The sequence below is a fragment of the Notolabrus celidotus genome, chromosome 16, assembly GCF_009762535.1.
Source record: "Notolabrus celidotus isolate fNotCel1 chromosome 16, fNotCel1.pri, whole genome shotgun sequence".
NCBI classification, from domain to species: domain Eukaryota; kingdom Metazoa; phylum Chordata; class Actinopteri; order Labriformes; family Labridae; genus Notolabrus; species Notolabrus celidotus.
This window is the reverse complement of record NC_048287.1, coordinates 18544996-18565605: the sequence shown is the minus strand read 5'-3', so window position 1 is coordinate 18565605 and position 20610 is coordinate 18544996. Positions and strand designations below refer to the sequence as shown.

Here is a 20610-nt window from a genome sequence, read left to right as displayed (position 1 = left end):
CATGCACACACACGCAAGATCACAATATTTTCTGTGGCCAAAAACGCCTGCACAAAGATGTCTGGAGAGGTATATTCACACATATACAAACAACACCTTTACTTTCATGTCTGTCCCTCTGCAGTCAAACACACACACACACACACACACACACACACACACACACACACACACACACACACACACACACACACACACACAGTTGCACCCTCATCATTAGAGATGACTGCAGATGACTCAGAAGGGGAGAGGAGGGAATCCTTACTTTGTAGTATGTCTGATCTGTAGGAGAGCCTATCAGAGCTCTGCACCACAGATACTGACTCCATTATGGTTGACCTATGATTCATTCTGTGTTCATTCTCAGAGGAGAGTTCACAGCTTCATATATAACAGCAGATAATATGAAGGGGTGTGTACATAGAATTTTACATTTGAGCATGGATTTATGGTGTTTTAATTTTAATCTGCATAATGAGTGAGTCTCCAGTTTTTATTATGAGCGAAACATTTTACTCTTGCCATAATGGCACATTTAAGACACTAAAAATACCTCCCATGTTTGGGTGTTTTTTTCAATCAGTTTGTGGCTTTCAAATGCAATCAGTCTCCTTTTACTGAGGGGTAAAAAGTAAAAGGTAACACACGCATACACACAACCCTAAGGTTTCAAGGAACACAATGTCTCCATATCACAGTTTAACAAATTCTACAGTCTAGGTGAGACAATTTTTTTAACAGCACCCTCTGGTGGGGAAAGTACACCATGCACTTTTCAACATTTCAAAGCAAAGGTGTGTCAAATCTCAAGTAATGTGCATTTAGGCCATCTCCTGTGGTGATACCAGGTGCAAACTATTGCATTTACAGCTGGTTATGGAACACATCTGAAGGCACAGGCAATCCAGTTCACTGTCTAAAGAGGTAAAACCTGTGGCATGGGAGATAGCTCATGGCAAAGTGAGATCAGTGGCACACAAGGCTCTAGGAGAAGGTACTGCATATGAGAGCAGCTGCAGGAGTCAGTACAGAGGTTGACGTGCACCATGGGTGATGGATTTGTTAGGAGTGGCAGGATTGCTGAGGGGCAATGAGTCAGAGTCAACGATAAGGACCTGAGGTTATGACTGACCTCTCCCAACTGTCCCTGTTTTCTCCTCCTCCTCCTTTCTCTTCACATCTGGTTCTTTGCATGGCTATCCTTGTTTGCTTTTTTAAAGTCAATGACTCAGAACTAATTCTTGAACCCTTTGTACGCTGTAATATTTTAAAACTTTTTTGTTTCCTCTAGAGCAATGCCTCTGACTGATCAATCCCATATCCATTCTTTTTCTCTGTGATCAGGGAGTGGAGCTTTCAGGCTTTACCTGCAATTGGAAAAAAACTCTGACTCACACAAACACACACTTTATAGGTGATGACTCATTGCAACACTGGCCATTCAGATCCATGGTACGCCAAAGCCAAACTGAAGCAGGAGCGCGTGTTAGCGTGACTGTGTTTGCATACACATTAACCTTTATGTGCATTAAGGTGTTGTTGCAACAAAGGGTTGATGACACACCACCTACACAGCTTTTATCTCACACAGCCACAGAGACAATCTGCGTTGCTATAAGGGAGCTTTTAGAAGGCTTTGTTTTTGTTATAGTTCTTGCTGTTGCTTGCAAAAAAAGACACAAATTCAGAATGTGCACATGTGTTAATGCATATATTGTTTCTTCTTCAGGTGTTTTTTTTGTTTAACACTTAAAAAATGTTTCTGGGTACGCGTCCAGAGGCAGAAAAGTGTTCATCATGACACGGGCAGCTGAGGAATGATGAATGTGTTGAAGTGACTCATGCAAAAGAGACACAGGAGCCATCAGCCGACACAGTGGCAGCAGCCTTCACTGTGACAGACAACACACACTGTAACACACACTCACACACACATCCTGATAAGCACAGACTATGTGGTGCAAAATGTCCCCGGCTTCATTTGTACCACTTTTGCATGTCTGTGGAAGAGATGAGTCACTTTCAACAGCGGGCGTCACGTAACTACTGTCACTTACACTGATTCACTCTCTGAACAATTTTCTAAAATAACAATCAAGCTCTCTGCAGGCATTTTTATGCAAAGTGAGTGAGGGTACGCTGTGCACTTATTATAGAACAGCAATTCTCTGGAACAATGCAAAATATGATTTATTCATAAAAGATGAATAACATGGAGCAATAAAAAGCAATATGATGAAACACTTCATGAGCATTTGGCTGTGTTATGTAAAAAATAAAGACAATAACTGGGTTTAAAGACAACATTAGTACAGAACAACATGTTCTGTATCGCACAACTACAACACTTTTACTACAATACTGCTTACACCAGCTGTGTCAAGTGACTTTGGCAATGACACGGCCTTTCTTTTTATAAGGTTGTAAAACGGTTACACACTTTTTTTTAAATATCCTTTTTCTCCTGTACAAATTAACATTCATCATCTGTGTCCTCCTCTTCAGATTCATCCACATCCTCCTCATCGTCCTCTTCCTCCTCCTCTCTCCTCGTCTGGCGGCTGCCGGTTCTTTGTTGCTGTGACAACAAATAAACAGTCACTACGCAACTAAAACACTTAGCAGGTAGTCATTAAACAGGATTGGTGCTTCCGCTCAGTGAACATTTCTTTTTGGAAGAGGGTTGTGGTTAGGAGCAGAGAGTATGCAGGTACATGCGGGAACACACCCCAGATTGAATAGACACAAAATTCCCCCACTTCTATTTGTCCAAATTTGCATTTAAGGACTCTATGAACATAAATATGTCAAATGTTTCAAGACAGACAAGTTTGCACATTAGTATGTGTATAATCTAAGAACAGGCTGTCATGTATCCCTTTTGAAAGCTGCTTCTCCTCTGCAAGTAGCCTGCAATTCTTGCTGTTTCTTGCAAGCATATTATTTGTTAAGCATTTTTCCACACATATATTGTCAAAATGTTGTGTGCAACTGCAAGCTATAATCTGGACACCTGCAGGTAAAAGATATGAGTAAGAGGATACAGCTCTTTAAATAAAATACGACTCTTCAAGTTTGAGAAAATGACATGTAGCCGTGGAGACCTTTTACAAGGTAAGTCTAAGAACAAGTTAGTGCAGCACCATTGCTTAGATGATAGGGAAAAAAAGGCATGATGTTACTGATATGCAGTGACATATGTGGACTTTGAACTAGGTAGCATGGCTCACAAACCCCCAAAGTTATTGAGCATCAGCTGTTGGAATGAGGAAGGTTTTGATAAAGGGAAAAGGGAATAGGTTTGTTTCATCATCACGATGGAATTTGTGAAAGTCAAATGTAGAATGCAATGTGATGACAGAAACTAGGGATCTAGTTTCTGCACTAGATAATCTACCTACTGTCTGTTTCTTACCTGTAAGGTCCCTGATATACTCAGGAAGGAGCAAGTCTGATCCAGCGATGATTTGGAATTAGCTCGCACTATGTCTATGCATGGCTGGTAGTCAGGGGGGTGCAGCAAGCTCCTGAACACCTGCCAAAGACAGTGGGCGCAATATTTTTCTAAAGAGAAACAGGAGAATCAAAGCAATGCCTACACACACCCATCTGTAATCTTAAGTGTGGAGTGAATATGATGCAAGATGAAAATGAATTTAAACTGTAAACTAAAACTGAGTTCAGGTTGCAGCACAGCTCAACACAGTTTAAGGGCGTTACGATGTAGAGCTCATATATAACTGTTGTGAAATGAAGATACTCAGGAGTGAAAACACACAGCTTGAGTATTTTAGAATCTGGAATATCCAGCAAATCAACTACAGAGCTGGCAATCATAAACAAAGCATCTCAGAAGGAATGCCCCTGATAACACAACAAACTGCCATTTCAACCTCACTGATGGTTTTCACTGTGTAGAAAATAAATTCCGCAAGCGGTCCTGATCAGGATTATCTTCATGCCTGTCATTGTGCATCTTTCAGATGATTCAATCTCCCATGCTTTGTTCTATGAGTCATTGAAAAACAACCTCGTCTGGGTGAGGAGTTTCGCTTCAATATGAATGGAAGCGAGATGATTCAGTGCAAAAACATACAGATGAGATGGCGATGGGTGGAGGAAAATAGCATGAGGGCATCCGCAGGAGGAACCTTGCTTGCTTGAATGGCACTGATACTTTGTTTTATTCACAACAGGCTTTGTGTCTTAGAATAGTTCAGCAAACAACTCAAACCAAAAAGTAAACAGAAAAAAGGGACCTAGCATGACTCTGAGTGGTGCCAATTCACCACAGCTTACATCAAAGTTACCACATCAGTTAGAGGGTGTGGACTAGAGAGAGTGTATGAGTCAGAGAGCAAAGGGTGTGCAAGGTCACAATAGGTCAGACTTGTTTCATTTTAAACACAGAATAGGGTGATAATGGAGGCCAATTTAGCACTGTTACACTTTTCAAAATACACACCCCAAATTAATTTGAGTGCATCCCTGGTACTTCAATGAATACGTCTTTAAACAATCTTTGTCATTGTTATTGATTCATCATTTAAATTTACCACCAGTAAATCAATCATTTAGTCCAAAAACATGGCATAAGGCTCTGAAAAATACTCATTACAGTTTCCAAGAGTCCAAAAGACATCTGTTGTCAAAAGTTCAAAGTGCAGACAGTTTTCATTTAAAACTGTCAAACAGCAGCAGGTTCTTACATGTCAATTAGCCTGAACCAGCATGGGTTTTACTGTTTTGCCTTTGCACGTTAGGGACACACACTTCCAACTGAACAAAATCAAACAATGTTCTCTTGATTGTTTCATTGACTAGTTGTTGCAGCATAAGTCCCATTTTCAAACTGCACTGAACAAACACAAGAATGAGACAGGAAATTACATCTGGGCCCTGAAAAACGGTGACTGGTTCATCAGCCTACCTCCAGGTCCTCTTCATCCACACTTTGAATGCTCTGGTAGGCCAGTGTGTACAGCTCCAAAGCCTTGGCATGAAACGTCATCTCCACTGTCAAACTCCCCAAAGGTCCTCTGTGAAGAGGAAGTCAAAAATAATATTTCAGACGTCAGTGAATCATAACTGTCTGGTCACCAAAAAAAGTTCTGAAATGACAGAACATGAATACTTTCAAACAACTGAAGGAGGATAAAGAGATGTGGGCAGCTGTCAAAAGTCCAAATCATCACTGTCTGGTTTCATTTCACTGACACCCACTGCTTCAACTGACATGTAACCACTGAAATGCTCTGTTTGAATTGAGTAGAGAAGTCAGAGCTGCAGACCTTGATGTCCCTAATGTTCTGCGTCTCAAACTCGTCTATGGTCTCCTCCAGTTGCCTTGTAGTCCTTGTGGCGTCCATGGGGGCTCTCTGAAGCTCACTCTCAGCCTGAATGGAGAGAGGAAACGAATATACAACTTACAGCATGAGATGTTATGACTGAAGCTTTTTCAGAGAGCATCAGTGTCTCATAGAAATCAAGTGTCACTTTGTGCTTCGTGATGTCATTGATCAGAAAAATGAGATTTAACACTGGCTTGGTTTGAAGGAGCACATTACTCAAAACTGGGATGATACTATCCACCTGCACTTTGGATACATGTGTCATGTGCTTGTATGAAATTTACAACCAAAAACAGAAGCTCTATAAAATAAGCAGCTGTAATTGCTTTGGCTTGAGTACAACTATTTTGACAATGACAAATTTCTTCAACAGGGTTTCAGAGTTATAAGTCAATCCATGATGTGTTTTACATATTATAAAAGATACAGAAAAATAAACACAAAGTCGTCATTCAACATCCATCCAGCTTGAGTGGCCACACTTTCTTTTATAAGTACTTGAGAAATGGATTTCACATTTGTTGTGAAACATCAACAGTAATGAGATGCACAGGTTAGATGGGACACACCTGAGACTGAAGACTTGGTCAAGGAAAAGAGGAAGGGAACATTAGCATTTGTTTTCTGTTTACTCTACTACTGTAGGTGGATCCTGATGTAAAAACTGCAAGTAGGTACAAATTGTTATAAAATAAAAAGACTTATGTCTGTTTGATGGGAGGGAATTTGGGGAACAAGACAAGGATACAATGATCTGCCTGTCAGAGGGGTTTCTCTGTCTGGTCCGCTCGAGCTGAGCCATCTGTTTGGCCTCTCTGTCTCTGGCACTCTGAGCTGTCTTCAGATACTCCTGCATGGGTACACAAGGACACAAACACGCAGTGTCCTTATGAGCAATAAAACTGTGTATGCTTTCCAGATACTTAATGATATGATCTTGTGAACATTTGGTGTAGCTCAGTGTGGATCAAGGCTGTGGGAACCCCCTGTAGTGCAGAATCTTGTTATTTTTCAGCAGTGTGATATAAATGATAGAACAAAGAAATGAATCATGTTTAAGCACAGACAGAATGTTTAATTTGCTGAACGTCACTCATTTTGAGACAAAAGTTGGAATTTATCATTGTTCAATTGTATTGATTGCATAAGCAATTGTGCATTGAGCATTTTTTCCCTTTAAAATGACTGAAAGGCTCTATGCTTGTTTTGGCAAGTCGACAACTATATCTTGAAAAACTATTATTTTCCTTCAAAAGTAAATAAAAAGTGTGATTTTCTGACTTTATTGTAGAGTTATGGTTAACGAGTTAATGCTTCTTGATACTTTTTAGACCAGAAAGTGAGTTTGGACTGTGGTCTTACCTGATGCTGGTAGAAGAAGTTTTCAAAAAGGCAAAGAGATCATTGGATGTGCTCGTGTGATATCATCCTCAAACTAATAGTGCCCTCATGTGGCCATGCATGATAACAACAATGCCAGCTAAATACCCAAAGGCCCAGCATGTTTCCACAGTTTCTCCCCACATTTCTTGTCATCATAACTGCATATTTTTAAGCACATTTGATCTAAAATGTATAAACCAAAACACGCTGCAGCTCAAGGCAGAACTTACCCTTTTACATTTCACCACAGCACCATAGCTTTTTAGAGGCTCTATGACTTGGCTTCAAGTCTTTCCACTTGAAAGGCAAAAACGTTCATGTCAAGTTACTTAAGAGTGAAAGCAGAAGAAAAAGAACACTGCAGTCCCACCTCAGCCTGGCAGTAGTCCTCAACCTTGGCAAGGTGAGCAAAAGGTCAGCAAACTTTTCCATTCCCTTTTTCAGGTTTGGTGTTTCTGTGTTTGCATATGCGCATATTTCCCGTACCATGAGATCGGCCTTGTCTCGCAGTCGGGCTGTTTTACGGGCATAGGCAGCAAACCGTTGGCTCATCTCTCCAAAATGGTTCTCCACATTGCTGACATTATCCTGGATTATTTTTGTCTGGTTATCCCTGATAAGGATGGAGAACAAAAGTAATCAGATAGCGCTTAAGGGCACAGAAGTACAAGAGTGACCCGTATATTTACCCGCAAAAGAGATTTTTTTTTTAGTTGCTTTCTTGGTCATCACAGTTTTAGCTTTCTGCATCAGTGTAAAGTACACCCTTTAACAAATGTAACAGCAGGCAGATGAGTGTAAGAGCAACACATTTATCCAACTACTTGAAAGACAACTCCCATGACAAATACTGTTCATTTAACAACTTTAATATGCAAATCCTTTGGTGGCCTTTTTTTAAACAATGAAATACATTTAGAAAAACACATAAATAATTAACATCCTTTATTTAAATTCTCTGAGTGGAAAGCTTAAAACAGCCTCTTCTGTACAAAACTTTGGAGTAAGTTACCCTAAAAGAATCAGAAGTGACACATGCGCTTTTATTTCACATATATTAGTTAGTATCGATATTTTCTTAGAGTAATCGATATTCAATGAGTAGTGTGTGATAATTGATATATCGATACCACAGAATCGATACCCCCACCACTAGTTTTCAACTCCACACACTCGTCTCTGTTTGTGCTTTAGGCTCTTCCGTTTCATTGAGTCAATATTAAGTGTAGCGAGACACAGTTTTTAAAGCTGCTGTTGGTAGTCCTGGAATAAACATCAGTCCAGGGAGAGTTTTCGAATGTAAACACTACTCCTCCACCCCAAATTTCCCTCTTACTACCAACCAGGAGATTGGCTCTGATTGGTCAGAGCTGATGGGAGCGATTGAATTTATAGATTGCTGGATACAGAGGTATAGAAAAATACAGAGATCTCGCCATGATCTCAAAATACCTAATTTATTGATGGCTGTTGATGTGTGTTAGGATTTTTTTGGGAAACACAGCACAAAATAAGTACCGTCTTCTTTAGCCCAATCCTACCAACTACAGCTTTAAAGTGGTATTACTTATATTAAATATTCTGTCCAGTTTACTTTTGAAATTGTTTGAATCAGCGGTGGAAGACAAATAGCCTATGCTCATTTTATAATTGTGTGTAGCACTTAATGTTAAATGAAAGGCACTTATCAATATTTTGGTGTCTTTACAGTCACACACAACACATCTCAAAATAAAAGGTTTACATATTTACTCTAAATTGTTCAGATTTTAATTATTGGATTACTCCTTACCATGGCCCAGAAAAGATCAACCTCTGCGAAAAAAATATTTAAAAACTATCAAATTGTGATAAAACGCATAATTCAATGTAAATGAATGTAATGCAAAACTCAATAATATCAATGAAGGCAAAGGTAATCTAAATGAGACATCCTTAAAAGTGAGACATAAATTAAGCTATGGGGGGGACAAAGTGCTGAAAATAAATAGCCTATAGCCTGATTCTTCTCAGAATTATGATGAGTATGACAGATTGATTAGGAAATAAATATTCAAAATCTTTCAGGTACATAACGAGTTTTAGTTCATCCAAATCTAGATGCGTATGAAACCGAGGGCGACACGCGTCAATCTGGTGGCATTGAACAATCTAGGACAGAATGATAGTAAAGTCGATCCACCGTTGTCGGTATGAAGCAATAGCCAGCCGTGATCGTATAGTGGTTAGTACTCTGCGTTGTGGCCGCAGCAACCCCGGTTCGAATCCGGGTCACGGCAGCCAGTTTTGACGGACAGATGAACACACAGAGTTATGAGACAGCATTTGACGAAAAAAATTGTCCTATGATTACCCAACTGGCTTTAATCGCAGTACGGGGAAAGCTTTCATGTAGTGAAACGCTATTTGTGGCGGCTTTTCTATGGGTTTCGGCCGCCTTCCGTAGTTCAGAGGAGACCTGCGGTCCTGAAGCGCTCCAGTAAAAAACAAACAGTCTTGCTTGGATCTAACAGAAGATTTATTACTGTTGATCGGCAGTTTTCACAACAAAAAACATGATCTTAATTAGGCTTTTCTCTGCAGTTAAATAACGAAAAAGAGAGCGGTCCAAAAACAATACGGCTCTCCCCTGTCTCATCAGTAACACCTGTCCCACGCTCCCTTATGTCACATTTCCGGGTAGGAGGATCTCATAATATAAACATTTAAGTATTTGAAATAAAACATAAACTTAGAACCTTTCATCATTTCATTTTCCGTAATGCAGTACTATTAAAAATAACAATAATCATCAAAATATGCAGAAATGGCTCTGACATTATTAGATAGATAGACTTTATTTCAGACCCATAGGTCCATATCAGCACAAGATATTATAAAATACTAAAAATAAGTAAAATACATGTCCAGCAAGAAATAAAAACATCATATGACAACAGTTTACACATTCATTTTGATTAAAGCATAAACAGGCATTTGTTCCAATGTTTCCAAAAGCAAGAAAAATACCTTGTGTGTCACTTAATGTGGTTTGATTGAAAATTTCATTTTCTGAATCAACTAAGTGACACATACATTTATACTAGTGATGTATCATGATCAAGAGCTGCAGCTCTGAGAGACGATGATTTATAGTGAATCAGAAGAGCCGGCTCGCAACGAGAGAGAGCCGGCTCCCAGTTTTTCCCTTTCGTGAAGACAGGGCAGATACTCACTGAGAGGAGAAATTGGATCAGCCCATCCAAAATGAGGCATCTTATTTTTCTCAATGCCAACCTGCACTGAGGACATTAACAATGTTTTCTCGAGTTTGGTTCTGGTTCTGTTTGCTTGAGTTTGGTTCTGGTTCTGTTTGCTAGAGTTTGGTTTTGGTTCTGTTTGCTTGAGTTTGATTCTGGTTCCGTTTGCTTGAGTTTGGTTCTGTTTCTGTTTGGTTGATTCTGGTTCTGGTTCTGTTTGCTTGAGTTTGGTTCTGGTTCTGTTTGCTTGAGTTTGGTTCTGGTTCTGGTTCTGTTTGCTTGATTCTGGTTCTGGTTCTGTTTGCTTGAGTTGGTTCTGGTTCTGTTTGCTTTGAGTTTGGTTCTCGTTCTGTTTGCTTGAGTTTGGTTCTGTTCTGTGGATATGTTTGCATATTTTTGTTAATTTGTGCAATAAAAAAGTTTGATTAAAATACTGAACAAAAGTAAGAATGGTTTTGTAACAGAATAAATGCACAAAATTAAGCAATTATAAGGCTTCTCATAAAACCAGTGTATGTAAAAGGGTTTTCAACACACAAACCATATTTTTTGCAAAGTTAAGGCAAGTAGACTGGTGGCTGGAGAGGTGCTGGTTCACTTGCCTGGGCACTGCCAAGGTGCCCTTGAGCAAGGCACCGAACCCCCAACTGCTCTGGGTGCGCTGGTTGACGGCAGTATCTTCACTCTGACATCTCTCCCTAAGCATGTTCATTGCATGTGTGTGCATTTATATGTATATACCAAAAAAACCTGTATGTGTAGCATGTCCAAAATAGCATGAGTGAAAAAATTGAATTTCCCCCCCTGGGGATCAATAAAGTACCTTTCTTTCTTTCTTTCTTTCTTTCTTTCTTTCTTTCTTTCTTTCTAAAATATACAGCTACGAAAGATCCTAAATTAAGAGCCGTTCTGGAGTCGAAAGAGCAGGCTCTTCTTTGGGAGCCGAGTCAAAAGATCCGACTCTCTGAAAAGAGACCAACTTCCCATCACTAATTTATTCATCAAATTTCTCAGTACAGAATGAAATGTAGGGACATTGTTTGATACAAATATAAAACTTGCACTGGTCCATCTTGGTAGTTTTAGGAAAACTCTATATGCATCATTCGGCCTATATGCTACCTGAAGCTTTATCATTTTAGCTCTACTGTAACTGCACCACAAATGAGCAGTATAAAGAGGAGTACAGTAAGCTCTAAAAAGCTCTGTTTTAACATTATCTGTGCACATTGGAAATTTACGTGCCAGTATATTAGCCTGTGCATAAAGTTTACAGCACTGTTGCTGCAGATCATCATCATCACATAAGTCTTTTCTGATAACATGCCCCAGATATTTGACTTAGTTTACTACACAGTGGCACTTGATCAGAGATACAGAAAGAAGGAAAGTTTTGCTTCTGATCATCCTTGGCTTTCACAATCATTATAACACTTTTTTTGCTTTCTCTTTTTGTTAGAATAAAGGGACTAAATATGCTTTCAAACACCTGAAAAGCCTCCAGTAATCGCCCCAAACAACAAGGACAATCTGAGAAAGACTTGGCTAGCGAGATGGTGTATTTCAAACGATTAAACCCCCTAAATGTTTCAATTAAGGGTTGACAAAACTTGAAATAGAGCATAGGTCATAGAATGTGACGTCTCGCGATACCGGGGCTCAAATCTCGCTCATGGTACTAACCAGGAAGCGAATGGCGGAAATACTGATCCCTTAAATTCACCTCACACTCCAGTTTACTACCAGTGGGTAGACGAGTGTTTTTTTCGTCAATGGAAAGGCTAGTCTAGTTGACAGCAGCTGTTTTCAGCATCAGACGGTGGACGGCTTTGAAGAAACTATGTCGTCGCGTCCAAGTAGGAGGCAGGATCGGTAAAGTGAAAGGACGTATATTCAGCCAATTACCGAGCTGAGAGTGTCCTTTTCACTGACAGCCTGCCACATTAAACATCGGTACGTTCAACATCAAATACTTCATCCAACATGTGTGCTGTGCCGTAACATACAAGGCAAAAAAATGTTTTAAAAAATCCGGCAACACAGTCGCCTAACAGATTTCAATAACATCAGAAAACAAAACATCTGTCAATGACGTGCATCAATACAAAAAAAAAGCAACCTTGTGGATAATTTGACAGCAACGTGACTTCAGTTTAATGTTTTAGATTGTGTCTAGCCTTTTAACCATCAGTGATATGGTGCTAAATTACAATTTTCAGCTACAAATATAGTAAATATGTATTGCAGCTTGATACATTTGTGGTGTAACAAGTGGTCAAGATAAGTCTTTTAAAATAACAGCGACTGAGGTCTTTGTGAAAACAGTGGTTGTTTTTGTGCCAAGCCTGTACTCTTATCACCCACCATCATGCTCTGTAGAGATGCAAGGAGGTCCCTCTCCCTCTCATCTTTTGTTTCATCTGTGTAGTTTAGCAACTACAAAACCTGATGAGCATGATGCGGAATATGTTCATGACCAGTTTCATCCATATCTTGACAAAACCCTGTTTCTCTGGGTGAAAAACGTGTGATAAATAACTTAACAATAGACACAACATGGCATCCTCAATATGGGTTTATGTTCAAAAGACATTTTTTGTGACTGGAGAGGAAGAAAAAAACGTGATTGTTTTCCTCTTACAAATTTAATGAACAACAACTGCAAGCCTTGTTGCCAAATTTCAGTGCCAAACCTTTCAGAAATCATGAGGAAAGCCCTCTCATAAGGTTAAAGTATCGTAGTGAGGTCCATGGTTTTAGTATGAGATCTTAAGTAGTCAAATATAGGTGCATCTTTCATGTCTCTGCATCTATTTATGATGTGTAATGTTATTTAGTTTCTTGTCTGAACATGGTCAGCATGACTTTTAGTGTATTATTGTGCCCCCTCCTGGACATCACTTCATACACTCCATCTCTGACTCCTCATTTGCAGACATATGGCCATTCTTCACGGCGATTTGACAGAGACAACGTAAAGGGACAAAATCATCATCATGTTTCTAAAAACATCCTTCACCACCTTGATCGTGGGGTTGTTTGTGGTGTATGTGCTCCACACCTGCTGGGTGATGTATGGGATAGTGTACACGAAACCCTGCGACAGGCCCAACGGTGAAAACTGTATCACACCCTTCCTGGCAGAGAACCCGAAACTACAGGTCAGTAAATGTAGAGAAGTCAATGGATTTACTCTCACTCTGTTGAATCCTAATACTCTGTGTTTTCTGTTCAGCTGTGTGTGTGTGTGTGTGTGTGCGTGTGTGCGTGTGTGTGTGTGTGTGCGGGTGGGTTTAAAAGGGAGCTTAGGAATGAGGCCAGTAGTAAGCTGTATGATTTTAATAATAGCTTAATGTTGCTCTATGTGTCCAGTTGAGTATCTTCACTGCTTTACGGCCCAGTGCAGAGGGAGGACATACACTGATCCACAAAGAGGAAGAATTTGATGTCAACGCCAAATTTGAGAGGTTGGTTGAGCCTTCATCTTTGAGATTTTGACTGAACAGTTATAACAAGCATGGCAATTGAATTGTCTCTGGTCTTACATATGATCGGCTAAGCCAGATTGAAAGCTGTAAACAAGCTGAGTAATGCTGAACTTTGACAAACCCCTGCCCATGAGTGAAATTTTCCAAGAAAACTGCTGTGACATATTCACACATAATCCATCATCTCATACACAGTATATACTGATCTGAAATGCCTTCTTCCTCTTGTTTCTTCCTTCCTTTCTCTCTTTTTTTTTCTTCAGGGTAGTAAATGTCTCCCTACCCAAGAAGACCCGCAACAATGGGACTTTATACGCCCTGATATTTGTCCATCAAGCTGGCTTCACTCCGTGGCAGGATCCACGACAAGTCCACTTAGTGGCTCAGCTCACAACATACATGGTCCCAAAACAACCCGAAATCTCTCTAATATCTGGGGAGGATAAAACACAGGTATAAAGTTTTCAACTGTATCATGTTTTCTGGCACAGTCCTGGGTGTTACAGATCATAGGGAGAAGCTTTAGGTAGCTATTATATATAATTGGTATGAAAGATAAGCAGTAAATATATGTATGATTATGTCTTTATTTAACCATTATTATTTGTCCATTATTACATCCATTATTGTTTTTTCAAAAACAACAACAAAATGGACAAGTTTGGTATCCAATTAGACGTTTTATTTGAGAGTAAAATATATTTGTCTAAATTTGTCTCTGTGATCACTCAGGGTAAGAAAGAAGAAGCTCAGCAGAAGAAACGGCGTGCTGATGCAGGAGATGGCCCCAATTCCCCGTCAGATCACCCGGTTTCTCACTGGCGCACTCGCCTGACACTGAACATCGTGGGTGACCACTTCGTGTTTGACAGAGAATCCCTGCCGAGTGATGTCCACAGATACCTCCGAGTGTAAGACGCAGATAAAACATTGTCTTAGAATAAAAACGTGTGGGTATAGTTTGGATTACATGCAAAAAAAAATGTCAGCACTCTTAATAAAGTCAACAACTTTTAATTATAGATGTAGGCTGCTGTCAACATCTGTCATTACTGACTTAATTGTGAGTGCCGATGTTTGCAAGTAATTTTTTTTACCTTGGGTTAGCAGCTAGTGAAATTAAAAACCTTTTGAGTTAAGCACTCCAGCTCTTTTCTTGCTTGTGTATGGTTTGGAAACTGCTGTCAATGTTGAATATTATCTAAACTAATGTGTCATCTGTTTTTCAGATTCCAAAATGGTAAAAAGATGGTTTATCTACCGCTGCTATTTGTTGATGAGCTCAGCAACAGGGTCAAAGACCTTGCGGTAAGCTCTTATATCTTGAATTCATATGTTGGGACACTTTGTAAGTGACTGTTGGGCTAGTTTTGAAATGCACATTTTGTATTCTATCTAATTTATTATCTGAACTTGTTTGAAGTAAGCAAATTTACATACCTAAAGAAGATCATTCTAATTATGTGTAAATGTGTGTATTTGAAGGAGATCAACAGCACTTCCACGGACCTCCCTCTGACCATCTCCTACGACGCCATCTCTTTGGGGAGGCTGCGATTCTGGATCCACATGCAAGATGCTGTTTACTCTCTGCAGCAGTTTGGTATACTCAACTTGATCTTTCCCTCTCTCTCTCTCTCTCTCTCTCTCTCTCTCTCTCTCTCTCTCTCTCTCTCTCTCTCTCTCTCTCTCTCTCTCTCTCTCTCTCTCTCTCTCTCTCAATTTTTTTTTCAATTCAATTCAAATTTGCTTTATTGGCATGAACAAGGAGATGTTATTGCTAAAGCACATACATTCATACAATACATTCTCTCTCTCTCTCTCTCTCTCTCTCTCTCTCTATCTCACACACACACAAACACACAAACACACAAACACACACACACACACACACACACACACACACACACACACACACTGTCTAGAAGTGTTTTGCTTTAATACCAAATACTATGTTTGTCTGTCTCCTTGTTGCAGGTTTCACAGAAAAAGATGCAGATGAGATCAAAGGAATCTTTGTGGATACAAACCTGTACTTCCTGGCTCTGACCTTCTTTGTCGCTGCCTTCCATGTAAGACTGAAGTCAGCATTTCACTACATCACACTAGAAAAATCATATAACAGTATACGTAACAAGCAGAGAAGAGCTTAAAGATCTGTTTACTTAACAGGCCCTGAATAAATATATGAATAGAAGTTTGGTAATGCTTCATGTGGACCTTTTCATCCATCACATAAAAGAAACATGGCTGTTTCAACCACAGACTGTATAAAACATTAATGTAGTCCCAGTGACATCACCCAGTGATTTATCAAATGGGGTTTTAAAGACCATATAGGATGGTCACTGTAATGGAATACAGCTACATCACGCCCGCCTGTATGTCCACTCACCCATGCCCCTTATTATGCAAATCTATGTATTGCTTAATGCTTCACTGTTAGTATGAATATCTTAAAAGCAGATGCATTATAACTCCAACTTTTCCCCACTTTTGCTCTATTCTCCAAAAAAAAAAAAAAAAGCAACATATAACTCCATGCACCCTTGATATCAAACAGATCTGAGTCATATGTCTCTTGTCAATTTCTTCTTCAGCTCCTTTTTGACTTCCTGGCATTCAAGAATGACATCAGTTTCTGGAAACAAAAGAAAAGCATGGTGGGGATGTCCAGCAAAGCAGGTAGGTCATTTTCTTTCCAGGGACTAGATATACTTGTATACAGTTTCAACAACTAAAGTCGTGATTTCAATCAGGGAACAAAACAATAACAATGTTTGAAATGTTCAGAGATTCAGATGCACGCTACAAATTAGTCGTAATTGATTAACAGAGCATTTTGATTTCACTGTAACTATATGCTTCCAAGGTTCTGGCACAATAAGACAAGTTGAGTTCTAGATTGATAAGATAGAAAATACAAACAATAAGAGTAGACAGAATTCACTCTCTGCAGGTGCATGAAAACTGTAGAAAGTCAGATGTGTCACATCAACATTTGTAAGTGTGTCTTGTTTTGTAGTGCTCTGGAGATGTTTCAGCACCATAGTGATTTTCCTCTACTTGTTTGATGAGCAGACCAGTCTTCTTGTCCTCATACCTGCTGGTATCGGCTCTATCATTGAAGTGAGTACACAGAGACTGGACACATATTATATGTGGTGATAAATTACTCAGGTTCACTGGCATAATTCTTGTTTTTGTTGCAGGTATGGAAAGTCAAGAAGGCTTTTAAGATTCAAGTTTTCTGGAAAGGAGGCAAACCAACGTTCCTGGTAGGTCTGTGTGTGTGTGGTAGATCTGTTAACCTTTTTATAAAATAAAAATATAAAATAGACAACACGATAGGCCTTGTTTTGGATTCAAATGGAAAGTGCTGAATTTCCTGATACTGTTTCAGACCCAGCCTCCCAAACAGATATAGGCATAGAGAAATTCTGTGTGAAGATGTGAAAAATAAAATGAATGTTTCTTTTTCTTTCCCGTTGAACAGTTTGGAAAGTTAGATGAATCAGAGAGAAGAACAGAAGAGTACGACACTCTGGTAAGACTCACTTATCGCTAGGAATACATTAGATGAGTGTTAACTGAATGTCACGTTATTTTTGTAGTCAGTTCAATGAGGGTGCGGAAACTTTTGTTACTTCACATCATTGATGTGTTTTAACTAGAAGCACAGGTATTCTTGTGACATGTGTGTCTCTTTAGGCCATGAAGTATCTGTCATACCTCCTGTACCCATTGTGTATTGGTGGGGCGGTGTACGCTCTAGTATTTCTACGATACAAGAGGTACCTCTACAAAACATGCACACTTTTTTACTAAATTAAAGCTCATCATGTGCTGCTGATGTCAAAATCCTAACATGAAATGGTTATCTGTTCTAGTTGGTACTCGTGGTTGATCAACAGTCTGGTGAACGGTATGTTTTTTCTTTTAATCTGACTACTTTGGAGATGAGACATACCAAATACATTTACGATTGCATTATAAACAGGATTCAGATTTTCAAATACATTCAAATCATTTAAATGAAAGACAAGGCTTTAACTTGATCTTGATTATTTCAGGTGTGTATGCTTTTGGCTTCCTCTTCATGCTTCCTCAGCTGTTTGTCAACTATAAGGTCAGTTCAGCATGGTGAAAGTGTGTGTGACTGTGAGATCGATCTTCATTTGCTGAAAGTTTTAAATGTGGGGATGAATTAGATGCATTTATGAAGAGGAACTTGTCAAAGTTTGAGTAGCATCTCAACTTAATATGGAATTATTATGACTAATACAGTAATTTTTACATTCACTGTTACTCACCAAAACCCACCGTGTGTGTCTTTGAGGTCTAAAGGAAATATGGAGTTAATGTCCGTCTTAACCATGTTTACCAGCTTGCAGTATTCCAATTGCAGCCTGTATTAGTGTGTCACTACCACCTTGTGATGAATGGAATATCATTCAAAATTAAACAGTAATTTTCTAAATTAAACAGTAATTTTCTAAATTAAACAGTAATGTTTGACATGTTTTGACCCAAAACATGGAGCTAATGATTGAAAAGCACTTACACAGTAGCTGAAGAAGGAGTCTAAGACTTCACAGGAAACATTTAAACTCCTTCAGATATTTTAATGGAACTGTTCCTGCTAAAACTTCTTTCCTATTTAAAGATTTCAGAAACAGAAATTGCACCACGTCATTGCTTTGAATTGATTTTCTCTTGTTTTTTCTGACTTATTCTAACCAATAATTATTCTTTACAGTTCAAATCTGTGGCCCACCTGCCCTGGAAAGCCTTCATGTACAAGGTGAGAACAATCTGTTAATTCAGGGCACAGTAACATGTTTAAATGAGTACATGGACTAGATTTGGAGCTTTTGGGTATTTATTTAGAGGTTTATACTTAATGAAGTGGAGTTCTTTATCTGTGATTGGTTGGTAAAAAGTTAGATTTGGTATAACTGATATTGAAATGTAAATTGAATAGTTAATTTGAGTTTACTGTCAATGAATTTGATTAATTTTATGGATGTATTTTTCACATTGGTATGTCATTAATACTGACTGGTGTTGCCAGGCATTCAACACCTTCATCGACGATGTGTTCGCTTTCATCATCACCATGCCAACGTCCCACAGACTGGCCTGTTTTAGAGACGATGTGGTGTTTCTCATTTACCTCTATCAGAGATGGTACACACACACACACACACACACACACACACACACACACACACACACACAGACACACACACACACGCACACGCACACGCACACACAGAGTCCAATATCACTGATTAATTTGACCTTTTTCTATTCTTATTCTAACCTTGAACTGCCTCTCTCTTTCCCCCAGGCTCTACCCAGTGGACAAAACAAGAGTCAATGAATACGGAGTGTCTTATGATGAAAATGAAAAACCCAAAGGAAAGACACACAAGGACTAGAGAGGAGTGACATGTTGCTGGCGTCTATGATGTGGTACCTGTGGGTGTAGTCTGCGGTTCCCCTGGTATCCGCTGATCTTATTTGGCATCATTCACTGATCTACTTCTAAATCCTGCCTTATTGCTGTCCAGAGGGGTACTACTTTTTGTTTTGCAGTGTGTGACAGGACAGGAAGATCAATCAGCTTAATCTCAACCCCATCTCAACTGACACTGCATCCCATAAAACACCCAGCTCACCACAAAGACCATTACTATTACAGTTCTAACACTCAGCTTCAGTGTATGCTTCCACAGCGGCTGTTTGTCGCCATGCCGAGCCTACTCAGCTATAAATTCTGTCTTTCCTTTTTTACATGTCAATTCACAAAAAGGGATTTTTATACTTTTAATATTCATGTGTTTACAAATTACAATGAAATGACATATTTTTATTCCAGTAACTCCAGGTGTGATACATCTGAGCTTTCAGGAAAAAAATCTGGTCTTCATTATTGCTTGATGTTGAGATTGATGGTACTTAAAGTTGGAAACTGCTGACTTAAGTTACTAAAAAGTAACAGGACAGCTGAATTTGGCAAGTAAGGCAGCACAGACACGGGTGGTCAAGAAATGGGTGTATTGTTAGTCCACCTAAATATTCCCAAAATGAAACTTACAGATCGCATTCCTATAATTGAAATAATGTTAATGATGTTTTATTATTGCACACTGGAAAGGTTGTTTACCATTTACCTCAGAACTATTGTGTGTACTTTTCAACATGTTTTTATCCCAACTTAACAAATAGAGTAGTCAATATACTGTATGTAAACCCAGGGACACAATACAGAGTGACAGTTGTGAAGTGAGAATAAGCAGAATGAGGGGGTAAAGTAAGTCAAATACAAAGGGCATCTAAGAGGAAGAAAAGTCTGCTGTTTTAAATACATTAATTTCTACAAGTTATTCACCAACTTAATATCCTATGAATTAAAGTATATGACCACATACAAATAAATTGTGCATTTGAAGCAGCCATAAGATTCTAATGTGTTGCTGCAGAGTCAGGGATAAAATGTCTGAATATTACAAACTTAAACATAAAAGTTCCAAAATAATTTAGTGTAATTGGCCTGAATGTGTCCTGCCCTGTCCACAGCTTGGTCATTCCAGGAGAGGGGACCTCAAATAGCCACACAATCTTTTCACTACAGTCTTTTACCTCCTTGAGTATTTTTTACATATCTGGGCCAAGACAACATTTTAGTGCCAAATGTGAGAATTAGTCTTCATCTGTTTTTGAACTTTGAACATTCACCATGATTGGTCTATCTGATGTTTTTAAATAGGACGCTGACATTGTAGGTAAAAATGTAAATGGTAAGACTTGAGAAAAGTATTACTTCATCTGAATTTACAGTCACATTTGATTTTTTCTTTCAGCCATATTGTTTCATCCTTGTGTTTTTATTTTTGAATAGAAATACTTTGCTTGGAATCAGCGTACACCATATTCAGATGTCAGGATTAGGTCACAGAGATCTAGTACAGGTTTTCTCTTCCAGTGTATAAGCAGTCAGGAGAGATTTACCAGAAATTTGCCTTGGAATGGTTTTACTTGTTGTAATGTTTATGCTTTTGATGGAGATTAAATAAAAATGACTGACTTAACATCTCGTTGTTGTTTTTTGAGGAATGGTTTGATTGAAAATTTCTGGACATA

General features: G+C 38.9%; 2 protein-coding genes and 1 non-coding gene across 3 annotated transcripts; 2 read left to right on the top strand and 1 right to left on the bottom strand.

Annotated features, from left to right (window-relative positions):
• Nucleotides 1–2172: 2172 nt before the first annotated feature.
• LOC117828321 (protein FAM92A-like) lies at nt 2173–7286 on the bottom strand. The gene is given in 9 exon segments (XM_034705361.1): nt 2173–2578; nt 3416–3535; nt 4931–5021; nt 5023–5039; nt 5292–5396; nt 5921–5926; nt 6100–6201; nt 6965–7016; nt 7105–7286. Coding segments are annotated over 9 exon segments (780 nt in total). The 3' UTR covers nt 2173–2473.
• A 1655-nt stretch (nt 7287–8941) lies between these two features.
• Nucleotides 8942–9013, top strand: trnah-gug. Its single transcript has one exon. It is a non-coding gene; the product is annotated as a tRNA-His (tRNA).
• A 2619-nt stretch (nt 9014–11632) lies between these two features.
• clptm1l (CLPTM1 like) lies at nt 11633–20558 on the top strand. The gene is made up of 18 exons (XM_034705058.1): nt 11633–11926; nt 12909–13134; nt 13346–13440; nt 13725–13914; nt 14194–14372; nt 14691–14769; nt 14947–15064; nt 15439–15533; nt 16062–16146; nt 16487–16590; nt 16674–16739; nt 16958–17008; nt 17173–17255; nt 17352–17386; nt 17535–17590; nt 18221–18265; nt 18536–18651; nt 18815–20558. The coding sequence occupies exons 2-18, from the start codon at nt 12970–12972 to the stop codon at nt 18903–18905; spliced, it is 1653 nt and encodes a 550-aa protein (XP_034560949.1). The 5' UTR covers nt 11633–11926; nt 12909–12969; the 3' UTR covers nt 18906–20558.
• The last annotated feature ends 52 nt before the right edge of the window (nt 20559–20610 follow it).